The sequence below is a fragment of the Endocarpon pusillum genome, assembly GCF_000464535.1.
Source record: "Endocarpon pusillum Z07020 unplaced genomic scaffold C732893, whole genome shotgun sequence".
In the NCBI taxonomy this organism is placed as follows: Eukaryota; Fungi; Ascomycota; class Eurotiomycetes; order Verrucariales; family Verrucariaceae; genus Endocarpon; species Endocarpon pusillum.
Window position 1 is genome coordinate 93,030 of NW_006913599.1, and position 24,738 is coordinate 117,767.

Consider the following 24,738-nt stretch of genomic DNA (forward strand, 5'->3'; position numbering starts at 1 on the left):
TTGACCATAGGACAAAAACTCTCTATTACGAGAGCGCAGTCGCGTGACAGTGTATCCTGTAAGTCAGCTTCTCGGTTGGTTTCGCTTTGGCGAACCGCTATGTGCCATGACAGAGAGCCACCACTGACAATCACATGGAAGTTGCTAGCCACGGATTCTCTGACGTGTTAGATGATGCTGATGTGGTATTTGAGTTGGTCGAGGTGACTGGGCATAGACTCTTGGGAGAACATTGTCTCGGTCCGATTCAATGCAAGTTGCTCGCCAATCACGTCGAGGAGTTATGCCCATGACATGATTGACGTTCTCACGATGCAAGCAAGGATGAAGAAGGAGTAGAGGCTAGCAGATCGTAGTCTGTGCTGTCTTGAACAATGAGTCGTTTGAGGGTGGTGAAGGGATGCAGTACTGTCTCGATTAGCGATTGAAGGTTCGCCATCTCTTGACGTGGCGTCGTCTGTATGCCGGGCTGGAGGTGCTTCTCTTACGGCGTAGTAGCTCCCAAACCCCTCTGCAATTGTACTTGATAACCATTATGCAGTTAATTACAAGTGTCTGTCTCCACCCCGTTGCGTTGCTCGCCTCCAATTGCGCGGCCTGTAGCCATCTACTTACGCCAAGACGTGAGAGTTCCTTTTCGGGACCTCCTTGGCGGTCGCGGAGAAGGTACAGAACAAGACCATTGTCAAAATCTGAGATGTTGCATTCAAGCCGTTGAAGCTGTTAAATTCGGAGCAGGTGCCCACTTCGTCAATTTCGAGACGGTCTAGCTCAAGGACTCCACTTCAGAAGCATCGTCATATCTTCGGTAAAACAGCGGCAGGTCTCCCAGACGCTACTACTAAGTAGTACCTCCAGTTCACGGAACTGCATTTTGGAAAATCCAGAGATGTGTGAACCACTCTTTAGACAATACTCCCATAAGTCTGACCACTGCTTAACTTTCTCATCTGGAAAGTCACGATTTGCATACATCTCTCCAGGTAACTCCTCCTCGTCATTACTTGCCACGTTGAAATACTAGAGTCGTTTCATGTTCCAGAATCTTCTTATCACAACCTCCGTAGTGCACCATCCTATGGTATGACAGTTAGCGACTGACGCCACCAGGCAGGAGGCTTGACTGAAACACTGTGCCACAGAGAAATGATCTGAATTAGGAACTCACTAGGCTGGTAGACCGGATGTAAGAACTGCCCTCTGGCAATGAAGGGGACCAAAATAAGGTACCAAAACAAGGTACCAAAACAAGGTACCAAAACAAGGTACCAAAACCAGGGGTCGAGAAAAACCGTTCGTAACTATTATTCCTTCGCAATGCACAATTTGAGCTGTCAAATCTTGAATAACATACATGGCAAGTACTCACCCTAATCCTAATGTGATAAGCTCTAGTCCTAGTATGGAAAGCCCTAATCCAGGTTATAAAATAGTAGGCCCTATGGATTCAAAGTCAAATACAGCATAAAACCATCAAAATTAGTATTTTAACGTTAACAATGTTTACGAATTTGTACGTTGCTAACTACTTGCAATAAACCTATCCCTGCATGTTTAAACAAGTTACCAAGATAGACCAACAAGTGCCCAAAAGAGACAATTCAAGTTGTACAAGGACCTAGAGTAAAATGTACAAAATAAGGAGTCCGCCAAGAAGTTCAGTAGATGAACAGTTGAATGCAGAAGAGGATGCGAGAGAGGCCAATGCGCTCTATCAGGGTCCACAGCGCGTCAAACTACTAGTAAGGAAAATAGTCTATCTGGAGATTTTAGACATCTTAGAGGGGTCGTAATAGACGTTTTACTAGGCATTTCAATAGTAATTATCCCAACTCGGCCCTAGCTGAGAGCTGTCTTCCTAACCGCAAGGAACCTGGTCAGGAGTCAAAAATCTCGGGTTAATTTACGTCCTACGAAGCGTACATTACAAACGTACAAAAACGTACCTCGACTCCTGACCAAAACAAAGCAATTAACAATGCTCAGGCGCTAGCTCAAGACTGCACATCCACAGCTCAGGCCTGCGGACTCATTACTCAAGCTAAAACAGCAAGTGTTCAGATTTGGAAACGGAACAGGCGTTTGGTGAGGTCACCTTTGGCGATTGTACAGGGCTATTTCCACCTTCATGTTCAAGGTTACTCTCACCCCGTACTTATCGGAAAGACCAGCAATAAGCTTATGGAGAGTTTATGATAAGAATTATTCACAATATGCCAGCTGAGTGTGCACTCTTGTGGCAGTCTTCTACGACACCATACAGGCCAGAGAAATGGCTGCTATCAGAAATGGAATGGAATGGCTTGGTCAGTTGAGAGCCTCCCAGCTCCATCAGCTTGCAGTTGCTCTCGGATGTGCTTGTTCAGGCAGCAAAAAAGTGATTGTGGATGGGATATGCCAAACATTATCCCCGGCTCCTTCAGGTGACTGTCGGGCATTCAACAGGTCATCCTCGACGTCCAGACATCCACGCCGTCAGCTCAGCATCGTCAGTATTGATATGGGTATACAAAACTTGGCCTATGCAAATCTCCTGGTACGCCAAGCCAGTGACAGGTTCTCACAGAATCTTCCGAGCGTCGGCACTACCAATCTCCCCGTACTCAAGGCCTGGGAGCGATTGAATGTCTTTCCTGGCGACAGCCACGACAACTCGATGAAGAAGTCTGCCAAATTAGGTGGGTACCTACCATCCAGATATGCGGATGCTGCATATTATTTTATCAGTGACATACTCGTGAAATACGATCCGACGCACATCCTGATTGAGCAGCAGCGATTTCGTTCTGGCGGTGGCTCAGCCGTGGCAGAATGGACGCTCCGGGTTGGTGTCTTCGAAGGCATGTTGCATGCAATCCTACAGACTTTGCAGAAAGAGCGAAAGGACGAAACGAAATTGGAGGCAATTGTTAGCATCAGCCCTGCTCGGACCGCTCGCTTCTGGCTTGAAGGAAGTCAAAGACTAACTAGTCAGATTGTACCTAGTAAGATTACTGGCCGTGAAGGCAAGCAAGCCAAGGTTGATATTGTGGCAAAGTCGTTCTTGGATGGCGAAAGTCGCATGGTTGAGATTGGCAAAGGACAAGCGAAAGCTACAGAGACCACTTTCATGGAAAAATGGTATGCTACCTCCATGGTTGCTAAGGAACTCCAGAGGCATAAGAGGACAACCAGGAGCGAGTCTGCAGCTACGACGCCAAAAACGCAAAAACAGCCAAAACTCGATGATCTGGCGGATTGCCTACTTCAAGCATTGGCTTGGCTGAAATGGCAGAATACTAGGGATCTAGTAATTCGAGATTCGAGAGCAGATGATCCTCTAGATGCAATCCGGAAACGTTTGGAAGAGTTGGCGGGGAGCAAAAATGAATTAACAGTCTAAGTATTTCCTAATTAGGAAAGGATTAGGGCACGCATATAGGGCAAAATCTACCTTTCATGATGACATCATACGTTTGTTACATTGACCTTGGAGATGCTTCCAACGCGGTCAAGGATAATTCAATCACGACTGTGAATTTCCCAGGCTTCTTTCTTCCCGCTCTCTTAACGTTTTCGGCATGTCTGCGCCCCCGGAGAAAACCTTGAAAACCCTTTCCGGGAATTGGAAGCTCAACAAGTCGCTCTCGGATGACATATCTCCCGTCCTAGAGCTACAAGGCGTCAATACCCTCTTGAGGAAAGCCATCTCGGCGGCCTCCGTGCATCTAAGGATCTCTCAAGTAAGCGAGAATGAAATACACATCGCACAAACGGCCACTGCGGCAGGCATACCTGGAACAACAGAACAGTATATTCTCGACTACCAATGGAGGGAGAACAATGATCCGTTCTTTGGACAGATCAAAGGCAGAAGTCGGTGGATTGATAGAAGCGAGGTGGATGAAGAAGGATTGTTTGGACAAGCTGGATGAGGGACAGTTAATCGAGGCCACCGGTGGGGATGTTGATGGCAAATGGAACGCAACGCATATATGGGGTTTCCTAGACATACAAGGAGAGCGGAAGCACGTTAGGAAGGTTGTGGTGAGAGGCAAGAATAGGGACGAAGTCAGAGTGATGATGGTGTATGACTGGGCTGAATAGAGCCAAACCTCGCTGACAGGTATTGTGAGACATTTTTGTTGTTGAAATTATCAATAAAACTTTATAAAGATATAGTTATAGATGTGACAAGTATAAGTACCTGCAATAATAGCTTTCCTGCGGCTGGGACGTACAATACTACAGATATTACACTAAATGGGTCATAAAGCATTTATTAAATAGTATTATCACCTATCACACATCGAAGATTCTCTTTTCTTTTGTTCATTTGTTTCAGGCTTGGCGGACAGGGATTGTGGTCCATCCTCAACCACCCGTCAGCGCCATGAAGCGCTTTGAATTTTCGGCAAGACAGTATTCACAGTTGTTCGACAGCGGCGGTCCAAGTCAATGAGGGTCGTCTGCTTCATCGCTGGCCGGTTGGAGCCTGCTTATGCAATGCACTGCAGTGATCAAGGGGGCAGATCACCAAAGGGCGCGGTTCCTTGGGTAGTACCCCGGTCCTCCGGTCCCAGCGGATAAGTCTCTTTCATTGAGTCACTTTTTGGATTCATGACATTGCTCTGCTATCTTCAAATCAAGCACACTTCAACGTCTATCTGCATCCCAATCTGCCATATCATTTACCCTTCTCTCCCTTCAACACCCATCATGGACACCCTCTCCTCTCCCTCAGATTCACCCATCCACATAGTCTGCCTCGAGACGATGCACTGTCCCCTCCCCCCACTCACCCTCCCAACCCCTTACAAAATCTCCGAATACCGCGACACGCCCCTCTCCCTCATCGCCCCGCGCCTCTCCACCGCCACAATAGCAATCACCACCGTAATCCCCATTACCCCGGCGATAATCTCCCAATGCCCCTCCCTTCGCGTGATCGCCATCTGGGCCACCGGCACTGAATGGCTCGACACGGCGTACTGTGCCTCCAGGGGTATATGGGTGATCAATTGTCCCGGGACGAATATTGAGGCGGTCAGTGAACATGCGTTGGCGTTTTATTTTGCGGCGAGGAGGAAGATAGTGGAGTTGGATACGGCTTTGAAGGTGAGGGAAGGGGGTGAGAGGAGGGGTGGGGAGTGGATGGAAAAGGGAACGTTGACTACGCGGTGGGATGATGTAGGCGGTGCGCCGTTGAGCTGTGGGCAGGAGGTTGTGGGGATTGTGGGGTACGGGAGGTTAGGGAGGAGGATTGAGGCGTTGTGTCGGGGCGTGGGAATGGGGAGAGTGGTTGTTGCGGGGCGGAAGGGGGTGACGGGGCTGGTTGATGGGGAGGAGTAGGCGCGGAGAGGTGCAGAGAGTACCATTTGAGGAGGTGTTGAGGACGGTGACGGTGCTGGTGATATGCTGTCCAAGAGATGCTTCTACGATTGACTTGATTGGGGAGGAGGAGCTGAGGAGTATGCGGAAAGAGGCTGTCATTATCAACGTGGCGAGGGGTGGGATTGTGAACGAGGCGGCGCTGGCAAAGGCATTGACAGGAAAATGGATTGCCGCCGCGGCTACGGATGTGCTGGAAAAAGAGCCCGGTGGACGGGGGACGACGCCATTGCTACCGTTGGACAGTGAAGTACCCAACCTGACCATCACTCCTCACGTTGCCTGGTTTGCTGCACAGACCATGAAGAATCTTAAGGCGTTCCTGAAAGAAGGTATTGAAGCATGGGTAGCAGGCAAGCCGGTCAATGTCGTGGTCCAGGGACGGTGAAGGAAAGTAGTTATGATGTACCTACGGTCGGGTCTACTAAGCCTACCTCACGGGCTAGTCGTTCTCGCTCGCATACCTTTCTCGGGTGACTTGATATTCGGTTCTCAATGCCAGCCGTTCGTGGTCCATGCTCGCTAAAGGGTTCGAGAGTCGCCCTCAGATTTGGCGTCACAGGCACGCGTGGCTCACGCCTCTTGCTAGTCATTCACCTATCCAGCAACTACTCTCGGAGAATCTCCGCGAACCTTGTCTCCAGGTGTCCGAGAATGGAAGGACATTCGATCAAGAACGTTTCGCAGTGACACTCATCTGGGAAATGACTATCTGGCGTGGTCAGAGATCTAGATTCCTGTGTAAGTGTAGGGCTCTGCTTGATGATATATTGAATGGCTTGGATGTGAGTTCGTAGAGGATAGTAGTTGGTGGTGGAGGTGAAAGTCTCAAAGATGGAGCTGATAAGGAGGCCGGTTGACAGATTTCATGGCACTCGGCCAGCAGGACACGTCCGCCAAGACAGCCACAAAATCTGTCATTTGAATCTATGCCTTGGCACTGTATGCGAATCAACATCTCTGTTCCCACTTCTTGCATAGAATCGTAGTCATCGAATTTCACTCCCAAGATCGATAAGTATATCTGTTCGGGTTGAAAGACAAATCCCTTTTGCCAGCATACTGTCCTCACCGATCTATTCGCAAGACTGAACAGCATCTCGAATATTGAAGCAGTTCCAATTACGGCCTCTCCCCATACACCTCACTTTGCCTGTGTAAGGGACCTACGACTTCGTGCAAACGTGGACGTACTGGTATTATTCTAGAATACATCTAAGCAACATTGGTCCATTCTGAAATTCGCAATTTGCTAAAGTTCAACCTCATACAGAGTTGTCCTCCTTGTCACTACAACTGACAAGTATGTTTGATTTTGTAGAAGCTCAGTGGTAACTTCGGCAAACAACCCCTGCAACATGACTTGTTATCGTCCGCAGATCTTCTCACTCGTCGGCAACCTCAGTCAGCTCTTGAGTATTTCATTTATAATCACTGCTCGGAGAAGATGCCGTTTCCATTCACTTTCTCCATCGCTCGCGACCCTGATCTATCTCCTATGGAGCTCGGGCGTCCACAGCGTGCCTTTTACAGGTAGGACATATGCCAGACTTGATGATACTACCCAGGCCGTTTCCATGATGAGTGGTACTACAAGACTTCGCGGTGTGAGCCAGGTGTACTGCTGTCGAAAACCACTGCATGGAAGTCAAAGAAGTCACCTGCGTATGGCAGAACATACACAACAACCAACTGCACGCCAGTTTTGATTCTCTTGAAGGGAAACTGATTGGCTCAATTGTGTCCAACTCTTATAAGACCCAATGCCAGAAGAACGACCTCTCGATAGAAACGCCGAATAAGCAAGATGAGATTCTCCCCGTGAGGTCACGGTTCGACCAAGGGCACTACGAGTCTCTCTTTTCCGAGGATAACAAGGTCTACCAAGGAGAGCATATCATATTCCTTACCAGCCGGACCCTGTTTTCCTTCCAAACGCTGCTTGAGAGTGATACGGATCAGCAGAGGCGGCTGAGATTCCGCTATCAACAATTCCACCATTGCCCATCTGGCCCGCTATGTGAATGCAAGATTGTTTCCATGTTATGATTCCCGCTCTGCATCTAATGTTCAATTTTCAAACTTCTAAGTCGATTTGGGGCGCGACAGGCTATCGGGTCGCAATCTCGGTTGGATGGGGGCATTGGCAAGCTGGTCTCCGGCGATACTCCCCGTGCCCTGCAAGAACCACCTGTGAGATTGGGGCCTACGTGTTCTGGGACCAAGATCGCATTGATCGCTCTGGTCTGATGGAGACGCCTCGGCCTGGCACGGGGAAATCGCCTCACCATCCTCCGAGAAGGAATTATAGAGAAGAGCCTAGTGTCGAGTAAAGGTTAGAAAGCATGCATTTACCCGAGGGCTGGGACTTAGTCCCCGTTAAGCTCGATTGAAGGTGATTCAAATGATCGAGATGAGTTGTCTAAAGAGCATCGATGGCTCTGCTAGTGGCTTGCATTCGTCGTCACCGAGATGGATCAAAAGACACCTCGCCTGGGCAGACGCATGCAGCACCGATTCTTCAGTAAATCAAGAACTATAGGACCGCTACTAAAATCCAGCCCTGAATCAATTCAATATCAAAAGAGGTCAAGGTGATCCAGCCGCTCTGCTATCCTAGCAAGTAGCCTTACCACCCTCTTTTTCTTCTCCCCCTTCTCCACAAGTCATTTTCGGATGTATAGGCCAGAGCCATGTATGGTCCTAGTCAGTTATCAAGAAGGAGAAAGCGAGCAAGCGGGGGACAGCTGGGCAGGTCTACCGTCTTCAAGGGCTTGAACGTGGGTATTTTGGATATAAAAGGGAGGGATTTCCTCTGTTTCGTGAATTTAGACTAAATACTTAGTAGTATCACATCAGCCCGACCAGGACCAAGAACGACTCGGCAGACAGCAAGCTGGTTGGCTGGACAAGTCGATTTCCGTGCTGTGACTCGCGGAAAAGCCACGTTCATGATCTTCAAGACCGATGGGTGATACTAGTACAGCCTCTATTTATTTTCTCTTCTCTGATACCTTCTATCGCAACTGATCGATCAATCACTATCCATACCTGACCCTTCTCTATCTCCGTCATCATCATCCTCCTCCTCATCATCGTCCACATCGGCGCCATTCATGTCATGCCGTAACTGATCATCCGGACCGTAGCCATCCGAATCGTCTTCGTCCGGCCGCCTCTCTTCCTCGCCTTCCTCATCGTCTTCTCCTTCGTCCTCGTCCTCTTCTTCTTCGTCTGCGTTGTCATCTTCTGAGGAACCATCCTCGTCTTCTGCAGCGTTGTTGTTGGTTTCGTCGTCGTCATCGTCGTTTTGCTCATCTTCGAGTTCATCATCTGGTAGTGTGTCGTGGTTTGAAAGGTGAGGGGTAGCAGCGCTGCCGTTTGTGGGATGTGTTGCGGATGGAGGCGGAGGAGGCATAACTGTTGAGTAGTAGTGTTGTTGTTGTTGTTGTTGTTGTTGTTGTTGTTGTTGTGGGCGATCATGTCGATGTTGATGTTGTGCCGTCGTAGCTTTCCCACCATGCCGACCATTCTCTTCTTCAACCCCTCCATCCGCCTCAAATCTCGCCCTCTTCGCCTCCCTCTCTTCGCCTCCATCTGCATCTTCATCCACATCCCCCCCCTTCTCATTGAGACCCAGCCCCCCCCCGCCACTCCCCCTCGCCTTAACCTTCTCCCGATACCCCTTCCTCTTCCCCCTCACCACACTCTCAAACACCTGCAACTCCCTCTCCAACCGGCCGCCCACCTTGCCATCCGGTCCCACGAGCCCCAACCCCATCACGCCGCCCATCTCGATCTCCTGTATCGCCTTGAGCACGTCCTGCGGACCCACCGTCTTCTTCGTCGTGAGCTCGTTCGCGTGGTGCGCCAGATAGCTGATGAAGACGGTGGCGGCCTTGGTGAGCGCGAGCAGAGCGTCCTTTTGGATCGACGTGTTGGCGGGAAGGATGCCGCGGGCCAGACGTGAGGTCAGGGTGCGGGGGGGAGGAGGAGGTCCTATACGATGGAGAAAGGGGGAAGGAGGAGGTTAGCTAGGTCGGTAAGTGAGTGAGTGAGTGAAGGGCGAGAGACGTCTACATGCTTGAGGTGAAGGGGGTTGTAGAGAGGAATAAGTGGTGGGGGAGGAGGGGGGCGGGCTTGTAGGGTTGTTCTTGTTCTTGTTCTTGTTCTTCCACTTTCCAAGGCGGATTGCCAGTGCTGGGTCCTCGCAAGAGGTAGAGATGGAGATGGAGATAGAGAAGATAGAAGAATACACACATCTACACCGAGCGAGTCGGCGTCTTCCTTTGTGGCTTTGCCATTCACGCGCGCTTTGGTGGTTGTAGAAGCGTCGGTCACGACGGAGAGCATGGAGGTGTCTCCCCCATCCAGGCTTGGTCCGGCGGCGGCGGCACCATCACCGTTGGCTGGCGTCGAGATGGCGGCATCCCCTGCCGAGGTGGAAGAGGTGGATTTTCGGGGCATGCTGGTAATAGGGAGGCTGATGACGCAAAGGAATGGACAGAGAAGACGCGAAATTCCCGATCTGAATTTTAGAGAGTGAGACGCGGTGCAGGTATTGGATCATTCCTCGGATTGGGCGCGTGGTGCCTGATAGTGTAATACTATCTCGGTCGTCTACATGATTGCGCACGCGATAGTGGGAACACGTTGACGCGCTTGCACGAGTTGAATCATGCACGTGAGGCCAAGGGGCCAGGTTCCAGATATGGAAGGTCGCTGTTGGGGAGGATATTGGTCTACTAGTTAGTATTGAGGAATCACAAAGGCAGTTCTGGTGCTTCTACCGCTTCTACCGCTTCTACCGCTTCTTCTGACATACGCTGTGCGACCTAGGCATTAAGAGGTTCAAATCTCAATGCTGCATGACTTCGTCATCTTGTGAGCCGTTGCCCCACAAACCTGCAAGCTTGAACTCTTCAGCCCACTCCTTGACGATTTCCTTTCTATCCGGTACAGCGTCCGAAGACGACTGTTCTCCCACCGCCTCCGGATCTGCATCTGCATTTGCACCTGCATCTGCAGCAAGCTTCAATCCTGGTGCATTCACCCATCCCTGTATCCGCCCGTCCCTCCAATCCGTGATCACAGCCATGGCTGCAGCATTGAGATTGGGTACTCCACCCTTGCCTATTCGTCCTCTCTTCCGAGCCACCTGGACAAGAAAGTCTGTTGTTACATCACCATTTCCGAACGGGCCTAGGGCCGTTATGCTGTATGTCTGTAGAAGTTTCTCGTAGAGGTCTGAGGAAGAGGATAGTCGGGAGAGGAGAAGAGAGACCGCCGGAATTGGGTCAGAAATTTGCTTTGGTGGCAAAGCGTTGAGCAGAATCAGGCGAGCTTCGTCACCGCCTCTTCGATCTGCGCCCTGATCTGATCCTACTGCCGACGGAAACACTATTCCAGGAGAGTCGAGCACTTTCAACTTATTGTCAACCTTGATTTCCTGCAAGCTAGTCGTTATACCAGCTTCAGAGCCAACGGCGCAAGCAGAGCTCCGGCTACCTTTGTTGAGGCGCGATGTAATGGCATTGATGACGGAGGACTTGCCGACATTAGGGTAGCCTATTACGCCAACAGATATGGAGCGCTTCAGTTGCTTTGATACTGCATAGGATTTTAGGGCTCTTAGCAGTGTCTCCGATGTGCCTTTGACTGTTAGATGTTTGTGATCGAAGGTCCGCGCATTTGATGCCGGTGTCGAAGCTCGAAGAGGAATTGTGGGAAAGTATCGGCGTAGATGCATGAGCCAGGCCTTCAATACAGGTGGCGGAACCAAATCGATCTTGTTAAGGACGAGAATGAGCCGCTTATCTCCATTCTCGGCGGCCATGATCTGCCGTTCGACTTCCTGAGAACGAGTACCTTCAGGATCTCGAGCGTCAAGAACGTAGAGAATGACGTCTGCTGCTTCGAGAACTTGTTTGAAGATCTTATCAAAGGCGCGACGAGACGAGTCCGGGTTTTTGTGGTTAATGGCCGGTCCGTCAAAGATGGGTTGAGCGATTCCACCGTCCTCGTTTCCTTCGTCGTCCTCGTCCATTTCATCATAGGCTTCGCTGTCCTGGTATTCAGTTGCACGAGCTTGTGCTGAGGCTACAAGAGCAGCCATAGGGTTTAAGTCGTCCCCATCTTCTTCCATCTCATCCAGTGGCTCTCCAACCGCCAGCGCAGGGCTTGCACCGCCATTATCGACTGGCAACGCCTCTTTCTGTCCACCTTTACCACCTTTCGCAGCCTCTCTGCGTTTGTTATTCTCCTCAGCCCGTAATCGCTTCTTCTCTTCGATTTCAGCTAGGATCTTGTCTTTGAAGGGAAAGAGGTTGGGAATGCCGGGATCCCTCTTCAACCTGGACTTCCATTGAGGGTTCTGCAAGAACGTGTTAGCGAAACGTCCTCGCTCGCGGACACGCTGCTGTCACCTTTTTGGATTCCTTTCGTTGCTTTCTCTGTTTGGCTGCAGAGGCTTTCTCGATTTTGTGCCTCAGTCGCACTGGTGTTCGCTTTGATCTTGAGACTGCGCTGCATCAGAAGCTGAGAGCTGGTAGTCTGCTGGCTGAGCTTACATGGTTTTACCATTGCTGCAACTGATCTCTTTATCGGATGCAGCAAGTGGTCGCTGAACAATTACCAGTTCAAGTTCAAAGTTTCAGTGCCTTTGTTGCGAAATCTTGGCTTAGATTCTAACCACTTAGCAGGAAGGGGCCCTATTAAAACAATGCTAGGGGAATCATCAAGGTGCGCTTAGACTAAGCCTAACCATAAGATTGCTTATAGAGGTAACAAGATACGCAGCTTAGTCGTCCGTAATCCAATCAAATCTAATTATCTACAACGTATTTTGTTGAAAATATAGCCACAGTATGGTCAAAATATGCTTCTCTTATCATATTAGTATGATGGTCATTTGACAGAATAGCGGTCAATTCCACTAACGGCACTTAGCTCATGTCTGTAGCTACCCTTCTTATGATAAGCAATGCGGCACTGTCGGCATGTCAGTTAACTGACCGGGATTCTACCGGGATTCTACCGGGATTCTACCGGGATGCGTCACATAGTCTCCTTGAGGGGCAAGGGCGTCGCCATAAAACTTCATCCGTAACCACTGAGTGGTCAATCTGGCGAGAGGATGCAAATTGCACCCAAAGCAGAGAAGTTCGGATAATCACATCACGCTTCAATACGGGCTCCGTTTCTCTTGCACAATATACTTTAAGCATTACAATCGATTCATGATGGGATTCATTGCTCTGCCTGAACCCTCCTTCTCCACGGCTCCCGAAGTACACTCTTTCAGAGGTCTATTATTTGATTTTGACGGTACAAGATGTTCCGGGTTCCCACCACTATGCTTCAATAGATGCTCATGCTTTGTCAGGAACCATCATAGACAGCACCGATGCTATAGTCAAGCATTGGCATAAGTGAGACGACCCATTGAAAGCGAAAGTTGGCAACGAGAGGAGCTGATCATTTCTTGATCCAGACTTGCGAAAGAGCTGGGTGTTGACCCTAATGTGATTCTTGCTACTTCACATGGCCGAAGAAGCATTGATGTGCTGAAGCTGTATGACGAGAAGAAAGCCAACTGGGACTGTAAGCGAGCTCCCAGAGTTTGCACTAACTAGAGAAAGAGCGCGTTCTAAATCTTTGCCAGACGTTAGCCACATGGAGGGGTTGATTCCCAAGGATTTCGGTCAAGATGCTGTTGAGGTACCAGGTGCAAGGGGTCTCCTCTCTACTCTCGATCTGTGGGAGGCACCTTGGGCCATTGTCACGTCTGGAACTAGAGCCTTGGCCAATGGTTGGATTCAAGTGATGAGACTTGTTCATCCAAAGCACATGATAGTGGCCGAGGACGTTGAAAACGGAAAGCCTGACCCTTCCTGCTATCTACTTGGACGAGAGCGACTGGGGTTGGGCGACGAGCAGCGGTTGTTAGTGGTGGAAGATGCGCCATCCGGTATCAGAGCCGGGAAGGCTGCAGGCTTCAAGGTGGTGGGGTTGCTGACAACCCATCACCTTGATCAGGTGAGGGATGCCGGTGCTGACTGGATTGTCCGAGACCTGCGAAGTCTGGCGTTAAAGCGATACACCAATGGGAGCATTGACGTTGAGATTCGCGATGCGATGATCCTATGAGCGGCAAGCGATCAGCACCATTTCTCAGTGGATTTAATTCCTGGTTGTCTTGTGGGGGTTTTTGGAATAATACCACCGAACACATAGTAGAAGGAAGGCTGGCCACGTGCGCCCAGCGCCATGATTGGCTGCAGCATGCAGAGCTTGACGTAGAGGGAATGGAGCGCAAGGCCCCATGTCGAGAAATTGGGAGGTCATTGGAAAGCTTGACCAAGGAACGAATGTGCGTTCACGCTGGGACGACCTATCACAAGTGCCGGTGCCTTTTCTTGACGGTACATGAGCAGAGTCGCACAATTCAGACCAAGCAATGGTAGCTAAACCTTTTGCCACTGCTGATCGACCATGCTGTCAGATCCCGTATTGAGATTGGGGATGACTCGTGCTGCGAATGACAACAGCTCCATCTGCTAACTATCAGTACAGGGCGAGCAGGAAGGACCACGACACAAGTTGTTCAATGTGTAATAGGTATAGCGAGCTGCTTCTCTCGCGTAGCAGGTTCTGCCCTTGCTACTGGTCAGCTCTCCAATGTGCAGCACGGCGCAGGCATTCTGATCCCAGAGCCAATATTCTAGACCTCAGCCTTGACCTTATCAGGAGCGAGATTGTCTCTCCCAGGAAACAGTACTTAAATTCTCGCCATACTTTACATAGTTTGCCAAAAGTGCATTATACCTAGTCCATGTCAACCACAGCGCCGCTTCAAGAACGGACAAACACATGACTCTCTTCAGAGTGATCGAGAAGATGATTGGCTAGTTGGTTATTTCTAGCTGCCGGATGAAGTGGCACAAGACATCCAAGGCAAATATGCAGGAACGTGGATAGCTGCTGTGATGGATAGCTCTTTGAATCTTGATTGACGTCGATCCGGAAATGAGAAAGATCTTGAGTTTCAATCGCAACTTGGTGCGATTGATATGCCATTGAGCTCCAATGTTGATGCCGGCGCATCTTTCAAGGGTCCAGGGGGGGAGGATGATCTGCTGAGAGGTGCGGATGCAATGCAGGGTTGCACGAGGTAGCATGCAAATGCTTCTAGTTAAGGTTTGGCTTAGAGTTTGAGCAGATGCCTCGATGAGGAAATGGTACAAAGGAGAGTTGGAGCTAACACCTAATCAGGGGATCTGGGCCAGCAAGCGACCCGAGCGTCAGGAACAATCCGAGAAAATCACAGCATTCCTTATACAGCAACGGACCGAAACCGGGGAATTCTCGATGCCAGACACCTGAGGGTGTCGGTGATGTGAGACCACCTGAGATGACTCGAAGACATGACGATTTCTGCCGATGTCAATCGGATCCACTACTGACCTGCTAACCAAATGCGACAGTGGTGGAGATTACTGGGTACTATGGTACCAACTTGGAAGATTCTTCTCAGCTTCCTGTTCTTCCATCGCCACCATCGTTGTGGACAAGCCCAAGTACAGGTTAGATACTCATCAGATGCAGCCTTTGTCGTCCATCTTTGGCCTGATTAGTGGATAGGACGTGGATAGGACGTGGATAGGACGCGGATAGATCTACTCGATAGCTGCGTGCGGGAGTAAGGACTCGTCGATCATGATGTATTAGTTTCATACACAGTCTCCTCGCTTGTTGACACTATCTCGTTCTCTGACTAGATTGACAGGGAGCGGCGCGCAAGCTTCAGTTTGCGTCAGCCATAAGCAGATATTTGGAAGGAGAGGAGTTGAGTCCGTAGTAGGTACAAGAGGGGTGGCGACTATCTTGCCAGCTGCTGCAGCCTGCAGGAACGCGCCCTGGTCCATTGGCATCACGGTCCATGTTCCAGGGTTGATGAAAAGCAGCTGAGAAACGATCGACCTGGATAGGCCCGCTAGGTGCATGGATCTTGACTGCCTCTGCGCAATTGTCTCTGAGTTTTGGGGGTGGAGAGCATGCCAGATTCGCCCTTTAGGTCAAAGTTACTCAGAACAAACTTAGAGTCTGACTGAGAGTGAGTGTCCAGGCGCAGCTGAACTCGTCGAGTTTTGGCTTCATTTGCCGCCCCACACCCGGCAGATTAGTGGTCAAGTCTTAAGCTTCACAGTCGGAAGCCGTCCCCAGGGACCTCGCCTGCTGCACCTTGACTCTTTTCAGCTTAGGGATCAGCTAAACTTACCGGGTACCTGAAGACTTACTGGATTGGCTTCTAGTTAAGCCTGCCCAACGTTCAAAGGCGGAAAAGCAGAACCAGCAGCCCACCACCCAAACCAGCCCAGGTGGCACCAAGACAGGGAACATCAACCGTTCGAGCCTCTTCCTCCATCTGGCGCCGCTGCAGCAATCTGCAAGCTAGGAGGAAAGTAAACCATCCTTTCCCTATGGCCGGAATTCCCTACGGTACAGACCGACTTCTGCCGTGCCTCCTCTTCCCTATCCTCCTGGAAATATCCCCATTTCCTGTCCTTCCCTCTTCCCAATCGGCTTCCCAAACTAACCCGTCATCCTTCTGGGGCTCTGACCTCTCCTTCTTTTCCACACTGAATCGCATAGTAAGAGCTCTACTCCTGAGTCTGTGCTTCCTCGAATCAGTCGTGTACATTCATTTTTATCACTCCTCCCCTGTCGCTTTAATTCTCCAGCCATTCCCTCCTAGAGCTTGGTCACCTTCCAATATATTGGCCTGATCGAATGTAGTAATCTTCCTAAATTTCTCATCTCACGCCTGGTTCCACCCCTTGGGCACACGGCAGCTCTCAATCTCTCTCTGCGCGAGCCTCGCTCCGTCGAGATCCACCATGAAACATTGACAGCTTTGGTTTATTCAATTGTCAATTGCCTCAGTTCGGACAGTTCCAGGTTTCAGCATGACACCAATGGACTTCCCCCATGAGCATTACCAGTACCACGTTGCTTCCCAGCAACAACCACAGCAGCAGCAGCAGCAGCAGCAGCAGCAGCAGCACCATGCTAATCAACCTTCTCTATCCTATGAACGTTACCCTGTCCAACCTCAACATGTGGAGGCCTATTATCCAGCTCCACAGCACGCTGAATACGCCGATTTCGGTTCCATTACTCCTGATCATGAGGACTTCGAAGGATGCACCGAGATCTTGACTCGACCACGACTGACCAAAGAACAAGTCGAAGTGCTCGAGGCTCAATTTCAAGCTCACCCAAAGCCTAACAGCAACGTCAAGCGTCAACTGGCTTTGCAAACCAAACTGACATTGCCTCGCGTCGCAGTACGTATCCCTCCTCTCCATTTACCCATGCGCTAACCATTGCTATTGCAGAACTGGTTCCAGAATCGACGCGCAAAAGCGAAGCAGATGAAAAAGCAAGAAGAATTCGAAATGACACAGGGCATGGGTATTGGTGAGGCCTGGAACAATGACCACCACATTCCCACAGGCTACACAATCCCGTTACAAATAAACACGGCTGCCGCTACCTCAAGGTCACTGGCGCCGGTCTCCGCCGGCGGTATAAGTCATTCGTCGACCACGCCATCCTCTGCAGAGGTCTTTCCCGCTCGCGATGCCGTCCAGGAAGCAAGCTGGGCCTCTTTGCAGCGCGCCTTGAATGCTGCCGACAATGCTCGCAGTCAGCATAAACAGAACCCCGGGCAATGCTTTACATCCTTGCCTTGCCGGGATCCTCAGCACCCTCTATCCTCTTCTTTCTCGCACGAACAAAGTCACATCCAGCTTCATCCTTCTCCGGAGTGGAGTCGTACTGCACCGTTGTCTGGTCACTGGAATTTATCGTCGCAAAGTTCTGAAGAGAGCGAATTTGATTTTGGATTCAACGGCCAATCTTCCGAGAACCACACGATTCATGATGTTGGGCAACCAAGATTCGACTCGCCAGAGGCCATCCAAGCCTACTCGATGTCGTCCGATGTCTGGACCAGCTCTATGCCGACGCCAACCATTGATTCTCACGTTCCTCCCAGCAGCATGGCGTTACACGAGTCCGATCCACTACCAATGCCACACTTCCCATCTTCCAGGAGGGGCTCGTCATCGGATGATCTAACTGCGACACTCGACCAGTTTGTGCTTGCTGGCACGCCACCTATGCGATCCCCTGTGACCAACCAGTTTGAGCAGTTCAGGAAGCCAGGAACTCATGTTGACATAGCTGCTCGACGAAAGAGGCCTCGGCCTGCTGCTATTGGCACGGCTGCCTTACGAAGCTACTCTTATGGCGGGTCATCAGCAATGTCGCCGACTTTCCGGTTCGGTCGACAATCACAAAATGCGCACCCAATACGCCATGTTAAGTCCACAGGTCAGAATCTCAACGTCACGTACGCTGGCATCAGGAAGCCTGGTTCTGCTCAACGATCGCCACTCAACATCTCTACATTTGCAGAAGCTGAAGAGTTCAATCATCTGGTCGAAAAGCAGAAATACTCTCAGCGATCTGACTTGGAACAAAGTCGTGCACCACCCACTCCGCTTTCCAACGAAGACCTCATGAGAACTCGGCTACCAACGCTTGAGGAGCCGCTCTTCACGGAACAAGATCAGGAGACACCTCACCAGTATTTCCTAAATGGACAACCATCTCAATTCAACATAGTGTCTCCTCCATCGACACCGATGAAATCGGAATTGTTTCCCCCACCACACATGCAATCTATGATGCCACCGATGTCAGCTCCACCTCAATATGCCGTCTTCCCTGACTACACTCCACCATACTCTGCCGGACCGTTGACAGCTAGTAGTTGGTCTGATGCGCCGTTGACCTCTCCAGAGATGGCCACACTCTCGCCGTCAGCCCATATGTCGCAGCAAACCTACGTCTCACCTGTCATGCATGATTATAGCTCGGGGCATTCATACCCAGGTCCATTCGCCACACAGCGTCATGCTGAACAGAAGCCAATTGAAACTAGCTCCTGCGCCTAATGGTCAGAAACAGACCGAGTTTTTCATTCAAGAATTTCCTAGACAAAAGGAAGAGCATGCTCGCGCAGCCCAGCAAATGGCACAACAAAAACCAAAGAACTACGTCTTTGCCAATGCCACACCCAGCGACTTCTGAACGATTCGTCAGCAGCTGTGCTAATGTTTTTTTCCTGCATTTGATACCAATACTGCGTTTGTCTCGGGTTGTCTTGTATGGCGGAAATGTCGCCGCCTAACCCGGTCTTTCTTGCATTTCTGTTCACTGGCCCACTATCATTAATATGTTCTAATACACGCTGGAACGGCCTTCTAGAGGCCAGGGAATGTTGGAAAATATGTTGTGCGTGTAAAGCGAATTTTGCCACTTTTTGTTGTCGCTCTAGCGCTCGTTTTGCCTTTTGAGTAATTGTGGGGCACCTTGCAACGGGTCCCAGTGTACCAACATCGGTCTCTCTACCTAAGAGAGAAGTTCATTGCATGTTATGATAGATGGGACAGGATCTACCTGGATGATTTTGAGATGGTGAGGACAGGAGCTCGGGGGGAAGGAATACGAGCATATCTACACACGGAAAGGATATGTCAGCACTACTGCTGAGGGAAGCCAAAAGGTTCCAGTCCTTGATACTCAATAAATGTCTAATTGTTATTTTCCACAACATATTCAGCTCTCGTTGAATAGGGCGTCTTCGTTCTGGGAAGCCCTCAAACAGGTCACTCTGACTCGTTTTTACTTTCCCTTTTTTAACGAACGCATGGCCAATCCCAGCATTGCATTTCCACAGGCTCCTACCACGTCCAGCTGACAAGCCCTTGCGGTCTTGCATCACTGTTCTTCATTGAGAAGCAGCGTGCTTTTCATCTTCCTCGACTCGTGACATGACCACTGTCCTCACGATATCAAAAGCAAAAATAATAAAGAAAGAGAGAGAGATGACTCAACCAGAAACGCTGTTCGAACCCACCACCACCACAACCATAATACACCCACCAAAAGTCTTCAAAAAGGTTTCGAAATATTCCGAAGGGCTGACAGGGCGAACAATCTAACAACACATCCGGCCCATGGAAAAATTCGTCATTGTGGTGTTGGGAACCCAGGAAGTTGGTTTTTTCTTTTTGCCCCTGTGGGCGGGCTGGTTGAGAAGCGATACACAAACAGTGGGATTGTTTTTTTGGGGTTTTTTTTAAATAGACCAGATGTCCGTCCTCGGACATTCGGTGTTTGATTGCGGTTTATGTTTCTTTTTGATCGGTTTTTTGGGTGGTGGTGGGTCGCTCAGGACGTCACGGCGTGGCCAGACTAAACACGATCAGCGCCCCCCTTCCCCCCCAAGATGCTCATTCTGATATGGATATGGCGATGTCGTTCTGGGGCTACCAGACCGCGCGGGCGCGCGGGAGTACCAATACGAAAAGTACTTCACCTAGAATCTACAGCTAGGCCCGGCGATTTTACAGTCTCCCATGCGGTTCTTTGGATGCTGCACTCGCCTCTGCGCATATGCCGGCATGGGATTTGGGCGGAAGGAAGAAGCGACATCGATCCTTCACCTCTGCCGCTGCTTGAGATGCCTTCCTTCCTTTTTTTCTCCTCTCCTGACTTACTCGTATACTGCATTTTCGAACTGTCCTCTGATCGACCCGTCTTCCCCTTTACTGCTGACTTCCTCCCTCAAGTTCGCATGCCCACAGCTCGTTATCAATGTGACGGAAGGGCGGGAGAACAACTTCATCTCTTCCCTCTCATTTGCACAGATACCGCCTGTTCCTTCCAGGCTTCCGGTGCTGGCTTTGGCACCGGGGCGGAGAATGATATCGTTAGCTTTTAATGCTTTCTATATGTAGGGTTGTGGGAGAAGGGGGCTGGTTGGCCGGACGATGACGATGACGATAGCAATGCTATCATAGAATAGGGAATGGGTACTGCCATGCGGGCTAGCAGGATGAGATGGAATCCAGGCTGGCGCCCGGATGGATCACCATTGGAAGCGTACACGTATAGATGACTCGACGTAATACATATGTATGTTCCATGGGCGGCACGAGTTATCCGTCATACTCCCGACAAGTCTGTGTGCTCCTTTTTTATTCGCTTACGGTCTTCTTCCAACCATGCTCTCGCGGCTGATACCTCCGTTTCGCTTCTGTGTGTACAATGTGATAGTATGACGAGCGTCGGCTTCCTCGGCTCAGTCCTTGTACTAATTGCGAAGCAGCGGGCATGATCTGGTCTGGGCTGATCAAGTCACGAGTGAATTATGGGACCGGGACGGAGGGGGCCCAGATGACAGAACGTGCCATCCTTCTGAATCCATGAATGAATGGATGGGTGAGAGCGCGAGATCTGGGTAAAAAGTGGGCGTGAAGTTAGAAGAGTCCACTTGCTATAAGCGCAGAGAGTTGGATTACAAAGAGGAAGTTGAATGACCCAGCAGAGACACGGCGATAAAGCGTGCTTGGGTTAGGTAGAGCGAGGATCGGGTGTAGGAAAGTAGGAATGATCAGAGATGGAAGGCAGTTGCTAAGAGAAGAGAGAGGAGGCGCAGGACGTGTGAAGGAATAGAGGGAGGGTGGGAAACAATTGAAGTCTCCAACGACCTTGTTGCTACTCTCAGGATCTGACGAGTGCTGTCGTCAGAAAAGGAAGGGGGATGGAAGGAGACCGTTGAGGGTTCGGGACAGCAGAGGTCGTCCAAGATTGCAGGTGGCATGCTTGAATAGAGCAAACTCGGCAGAGGAAGAGTGGAAATAAGTGGAGAAGAGGAGCGTTTTCCAGAAGGGGGACATGCGATAGCGATGACCAAAAGCACCAGCCCACAATATCGACATAAGGTTTTTGGGAAAGAGACATTTGATAGCGGCAAGGTGATCAGAAAAAAGCGAAGGACTGCTGAATTGGCTGCATTATATATATCAAAATAGGTAAGTTATCTCAGAACCAAGATGTAGATATTGTAGATAATGTAGATGTAGATGATAACTCCTGGAAATGCCCCGACGCATCAACAGACCTCCCTATCCTATGTATGAAGAAGCGAAGAGGGTATGATTCGCAGACAACGGTAGACCATTACGCAGAAACTGCCATTAACGTGTCTCTCGTGTGCTGCCTGTATAGCTGGTAGGTGGATCCGCTAACCACACCTGCTCTCGAGGATAAAAAGGGTACTTAGTACTTGTACAGAGAAATGAAAGGGCAGAAAGAATCGAAAGAGAGAAAACCCCGGTACGACTCGTTCCATGCGTGTATGTCCACCCCCATTCCATCCTGACAGTATTGACATCCAACCCAAGACGTTCTAACGCCTTACCATGATATGACGAACGCTGCTGATGGACAGACAGATTATGCAAACGTGATCGAGGTACTCCAGTCCCTAGCAGGTCAAGTTGGAGGCCGAATACCCCGGAAGCAACATGTATTCGAATGACCCAACGATTCTCAGAATTCAGGACTCGTGGAGATAGCCAATCCATCCCAAACTGAGTAATCGAAGCGAAGAGAATCAAACCGTGATATGTAAGAATTTTGGTAGCAAATCTGATGAGACCCATTATGTATTCGGTATGCATGTATCGTCCAGATTTGAGTTCTGAATTTCCTTAACGTAAAGTGTGATCCCACTCTTGACTGCCACAGCTACCTCAATAACCGCTCCAACCTCCTCCTTGTCCCTGAGTGACAGCCGGCCAGCCTTGCATGCCACTCGTCTGACTCTGCTGATTTTGCTGCTGCATGTATTGCTGTTGGTTTTGACTACCTGGATACATCTGTCTTGCACCTCCCATCGATTGATAGCCAGGTTGACCGCCCTGTATGCCAGGTAAACCAGTGGCATACATCTGCTGGCCTGGTAGACTGGTTGTACTCGATTGGTGGTGGACCGTTTGCGACGGATGCATCTGGTGAGGAGGATGGGGACTCTGGCTTGCGTGATGGCTTTGTACAGGAGATGACATCTGCTGGCCTTGCTGATTTTGCAAAGATGGCGAGTACTGTGGGTTGTGGAGTCTGTTTAGCCCCGGGGACGCTTGAGGTTGTGGTGGAGGGCCACCCCACATTTGTTGTTGATGAGAAGACGAAGGGTAGCCGTAGGGGTTCTGCTGGAGACCCGATGTCTGTTGTCCATGAGTGAGCGAGACGTTGGAGGACGAGCGATGCAGACCCGGCGGCGGTTGGTATTGACTGGACTCACGCATCGAGGCTTGCAGGCTGCTTTGTCGATGAACTGGAGACTGGGCAGCGTTTTGTTGAAGAGCATAAGACGATGCATTCGTGTGTGATGGCGTAGGATGATGTGATTGTTGTGGCATCAAGCTAGGAGGATGACTTGACGGAACATCACTGGCAGAAAATCGTGGAGAGGTGTATGGTTGTGAAGCTGTCGTACTACCAGCGACTGGTTCGGCGGCTTGCGGTTGTGGTGTTGTGGCAGTCAGTTCTCGAGGTTTATTCCAGAACTCCTCGAGACCTTTACTACGATAGACTCGCAACCGGTTGACGGACTTGTTGAACTCAGCGCTTTGTGCAGCCTGACTCATGATCTCCGCCGCGCTACTCGGCTGAGATCTCTCCTGATACGGCACACCAGTCATCTCTTGCCGCGGCCTTGGAATGTTGCTGTAGTCTTTGCTCGTGGCAATATTCATCATGGGAGGAGGACCAAGTGAAGCTGCCAGGCCGGGCGGTAGCTGATGCGGGTGCAGGCCGTCAAAGACCGGTCCATTACTGTAGACAATGTCGCCCTGAGCAAAAGTTGGTAGTGCGTGGAGCTGACTTTCAGCTGCGGCCGCCTCACGACTTTTTGCACCTCCCGGTCGCTTTTCTCCAGCCAGGTCATCTTCAGTAAAGCCTTGCTTGCGTGCCTTGCTTTCCCAGTAATCATCACGAACTCTTCGTCCGTTGACGATGACTCGGCTTCCAAACTGACGAAACATGGACTTGGCTGTGACGATGGCGATCTGTCGTGACCTGTAAGAGTATGGCAGAATCTCTTGGCTAATCAAATGATCCTTCTCCGGTTGAGTCGCAATAATCTTATAAAGTGACCTGTTCTTGTTGAACAGGAGATACGAGTCTCGATAGTTGAGCACCCGTGCACATTCTGTAGCAAGCATGAAAAGCTTCTGACCTCGTTCGGGCACAGTAAATGTTCGACATTTGAACAGTCGTCCACCTTGTGGATAGCCCAGCTCATCCACTTTCTTTTCACCAGCCTCGTCGAATTCTCTTGGGACGTATTCATCGCCCTCCGGGCCTAACTGGTCACTAGTGTGATCTCTGACGGTCGGTAATGCCTTCACTGCAGACTTAGTAGGCGTCTGTTTGGATGGTGCAGACGGTGAGCTTTGTGATGGCGTAACAGTGATAGGCCGGACTGCTGGTTCCGTCTTGACTTGTGGTGTTTGAATTTGAGTTGGAGTTGTTTTGACCGACTGAGAGTGATCGGGACGGAGCACGCTTGAAAATTCTCCAGATGTGCGTGGTGTCTTTGGTGGCCTACCTCTCTTCCGGCGCTTTGATTCGTCTGCAATACGCCTTGAAGTCAGTAGAAGCGTGGGAGAGAGAAGCACGACCTATGCTAAGGGGTAGGTGGCAACTTTGCAGCTGAGTATGACACGATTTGCATCAGAACCACCCGATATGCTCCACGTACCGTCAACATCCTCCTCACCAGCCAATTCTCCGTACTGGTCCGGCGAGCGACTTCGCTTGATGCCCCGAGGACTGGGTTCGATGGAGGACGGTGGCAGTCCTGCTGTTACACACACTCGGTCAGCTTTGGCCATTTGCGATAATGCAGTGTTCATACAACGGCTGGGGTAGGTTGAGATTAAGTATTTTGCATTGAGCAGGTACACTACCGATTCGATAAGAAGCAGAGAGAACGAGAGATATATTGGTCATACCAGAGGAGTTCAAGGCGGCAGGATTGATTGTACCAGATCCAGCGATCAACTCAGATCCCATGCCGTTGAGCGATCTCGAGACCGAAGGAGTGGTCTGGTACATGGCACCCGGCCAAAGAGCTGATTGAATGTGAGGCCACGAAGGGCCGTTTCGGCGCAGCGTAACCAGATCCTCCAGGCTGCCCGAAGCACACCCAAACCTGGGCGAGCAGACAAAAATATGGTGGAGGGATGGCTGCGTTTGTCTGTGGTGCAGCGATGCGACAAAGATCAATGGGATCGCACAGCACTATTTTGGATTGAGATGGTTGGCTGGCTGTAGCAGCAAGATGGGACAGCGAATACGACCAGTGGCAGTGATGCGGGCAAGCAGCGGGCGCTGCAAATCGACGGTCGGTGGTTGATGGGTAAAGCTTAGGCTGCGGCGGGA

At 50.4% G+C, this 24,738-nt stretch overlaps 8 protein-coding genes across 8 annotated transcripts; 5 read left to right on the forward strand and 3 right to left on the reverse strand.

Annotated features, from left to right (window-relative positions):
* Positions 1-2,272: 2,272 nt before the first annotated feature.
* Positions 2,273-3,382, forward strand: EPUS_07007 (uncharacterized protein; the record flags this gene model as incomplete). Its single annotated transcript, XM_007789016.1, has 1 exon — positions 2,273-3,382. The coding sequence occupies one exon, from the start codon at positions 2,273-2,275 to the stop codon at positions 3,380-3,382; it is 1,110 nt and encodes a 369-aa protein (XP_007787206.1).
* Positions 3,383-3,560: 178 nt separating this feature from the next.
* On the forward strand, positions 3,561-3,914 carry EPUS_07008 (uncharacterized protein; the record flags this gene model as incomplete). Its single annotated transcript, XM_007789017.1, has 1 exon — positions 3,561-3,914. One exon carries the CDS (start codon positions 3,561-3,563, stop codon positions 3,912-3,914), a length of 354 nt encoding a protein of 117 aa, XP_007787207.1.
* Positions 3,915-4,698: 784 nt separating this feature from the next.
* Positions 4,699-5,758, forward strand: EPUS_07009 (uncharacterized protein; the record flags this gene model as incomplete). The annotated part of the gene is made up of 2 exons (XM_007789018.1): positions 4,699-5,327; positions 5,407-5,758. 2 exons carry the CDS (start codon positions 4,699-4,701, stop codon positions 5,756-5,758), a joined length of 981 nt encoding a protein of 326 aa, XP_007787208.1.
* A 2,646-nt stretch (positions 5,759-8,404) lies between these two features.
* Positions 8,405-9,837, reverse strand: EPUS_07010 (uncharacterized protein; the record flags this gene model as incomplete). The annotated part of the gene is made up of 3 exons (XM_007789019.1): positions 8,405-9,369; positions 9,445-9,577; positions 9,631-9,837. 3 exons carry the CDS (start codon positions 9,835-9,837, stop codon positions 8,405-8,407), a joined length of 1,305 nt encoding a protein of 434 aa, XP_007787209.1.
* Positions 9,838-10,228: 391 nt separating this feature from the next.
* EPUS_07011 (uncharacterized protein) lies at positions 10,229-11,952 on the reverse strand (the record flags this gene model as incomplete). The annotated part of the gene is made up of 3 exons (XM_007789020.1): positions 10,229-11,743; positions 11,796-11,890; positions 11,940-11,952. 3 exons carry the CDS (start codon positions 11,950-11,952, stop codon positions 10,229-10,231), a joined length of 1,623 nt encoding a protein of 540 aa, XP_007787210.1.
* A 659-nt stretch (positions 11,953-12,611) lies between these two features.
* EPUS_07012 (uncharacterized protein) lies at positions 12,612-13,518 on the forward strand (the record flags this gene model as incomplete). Its single annotated transcript, XM_007789021.1, has 4 exons — positions 12,612-12,696; positions 12,755-12,800; positions 12,863-12,972; positions 13,034-13,518. 4 exons carry the CDS (start codon positions 12,612-12,614, stop codon positions 13,516-13,518), a joined length of 726 nt encoding a protein of 241 aa, XP_007787211.1.
* A 2,819-nt stretch (positions 13,519-16,337) lies between these two features.
* On the forward strand, positions 16,338-18,395 carry EPUS_07013 (uncharacterized protein; the record flags this gene model as incomplete). The annotated part of the gene is made up of 2 exons (XM_007789022.1): positions 16,338-16,718; positions 16,770-18,395. The coding sequence occupies 2 exons, from the start codon at positions 16,338-16,340 to the stop codon at positions 18,393-18,395; spliced, it is 2,007 nt and encodes a 668-aa protein (XP_007787212.1).
* Positions 18,396-22,043: 3,648 nt separating this feature from the next.
* On the reverse strand, positions 22,044-24,411 carry EPUS_07014 (uncharacterized protein; the record flags this gene model as incomplete). Its single annotated transcript, XM_007789023.1, has 4 exons — positions 22,044-23,926; positions 24,056-24,157; positions 24,212-24,259; positions 24,309-24,411. 4 exons carry the CDS (start codon positions 24,409-24,411, stop codon positions 22,044-22,046), a joined length of 2,136 nt encoding a protein of 711 aa, XP_007787213.1.
* Positions 24,412-24,738: the final 327 nt, after the last annotated feature.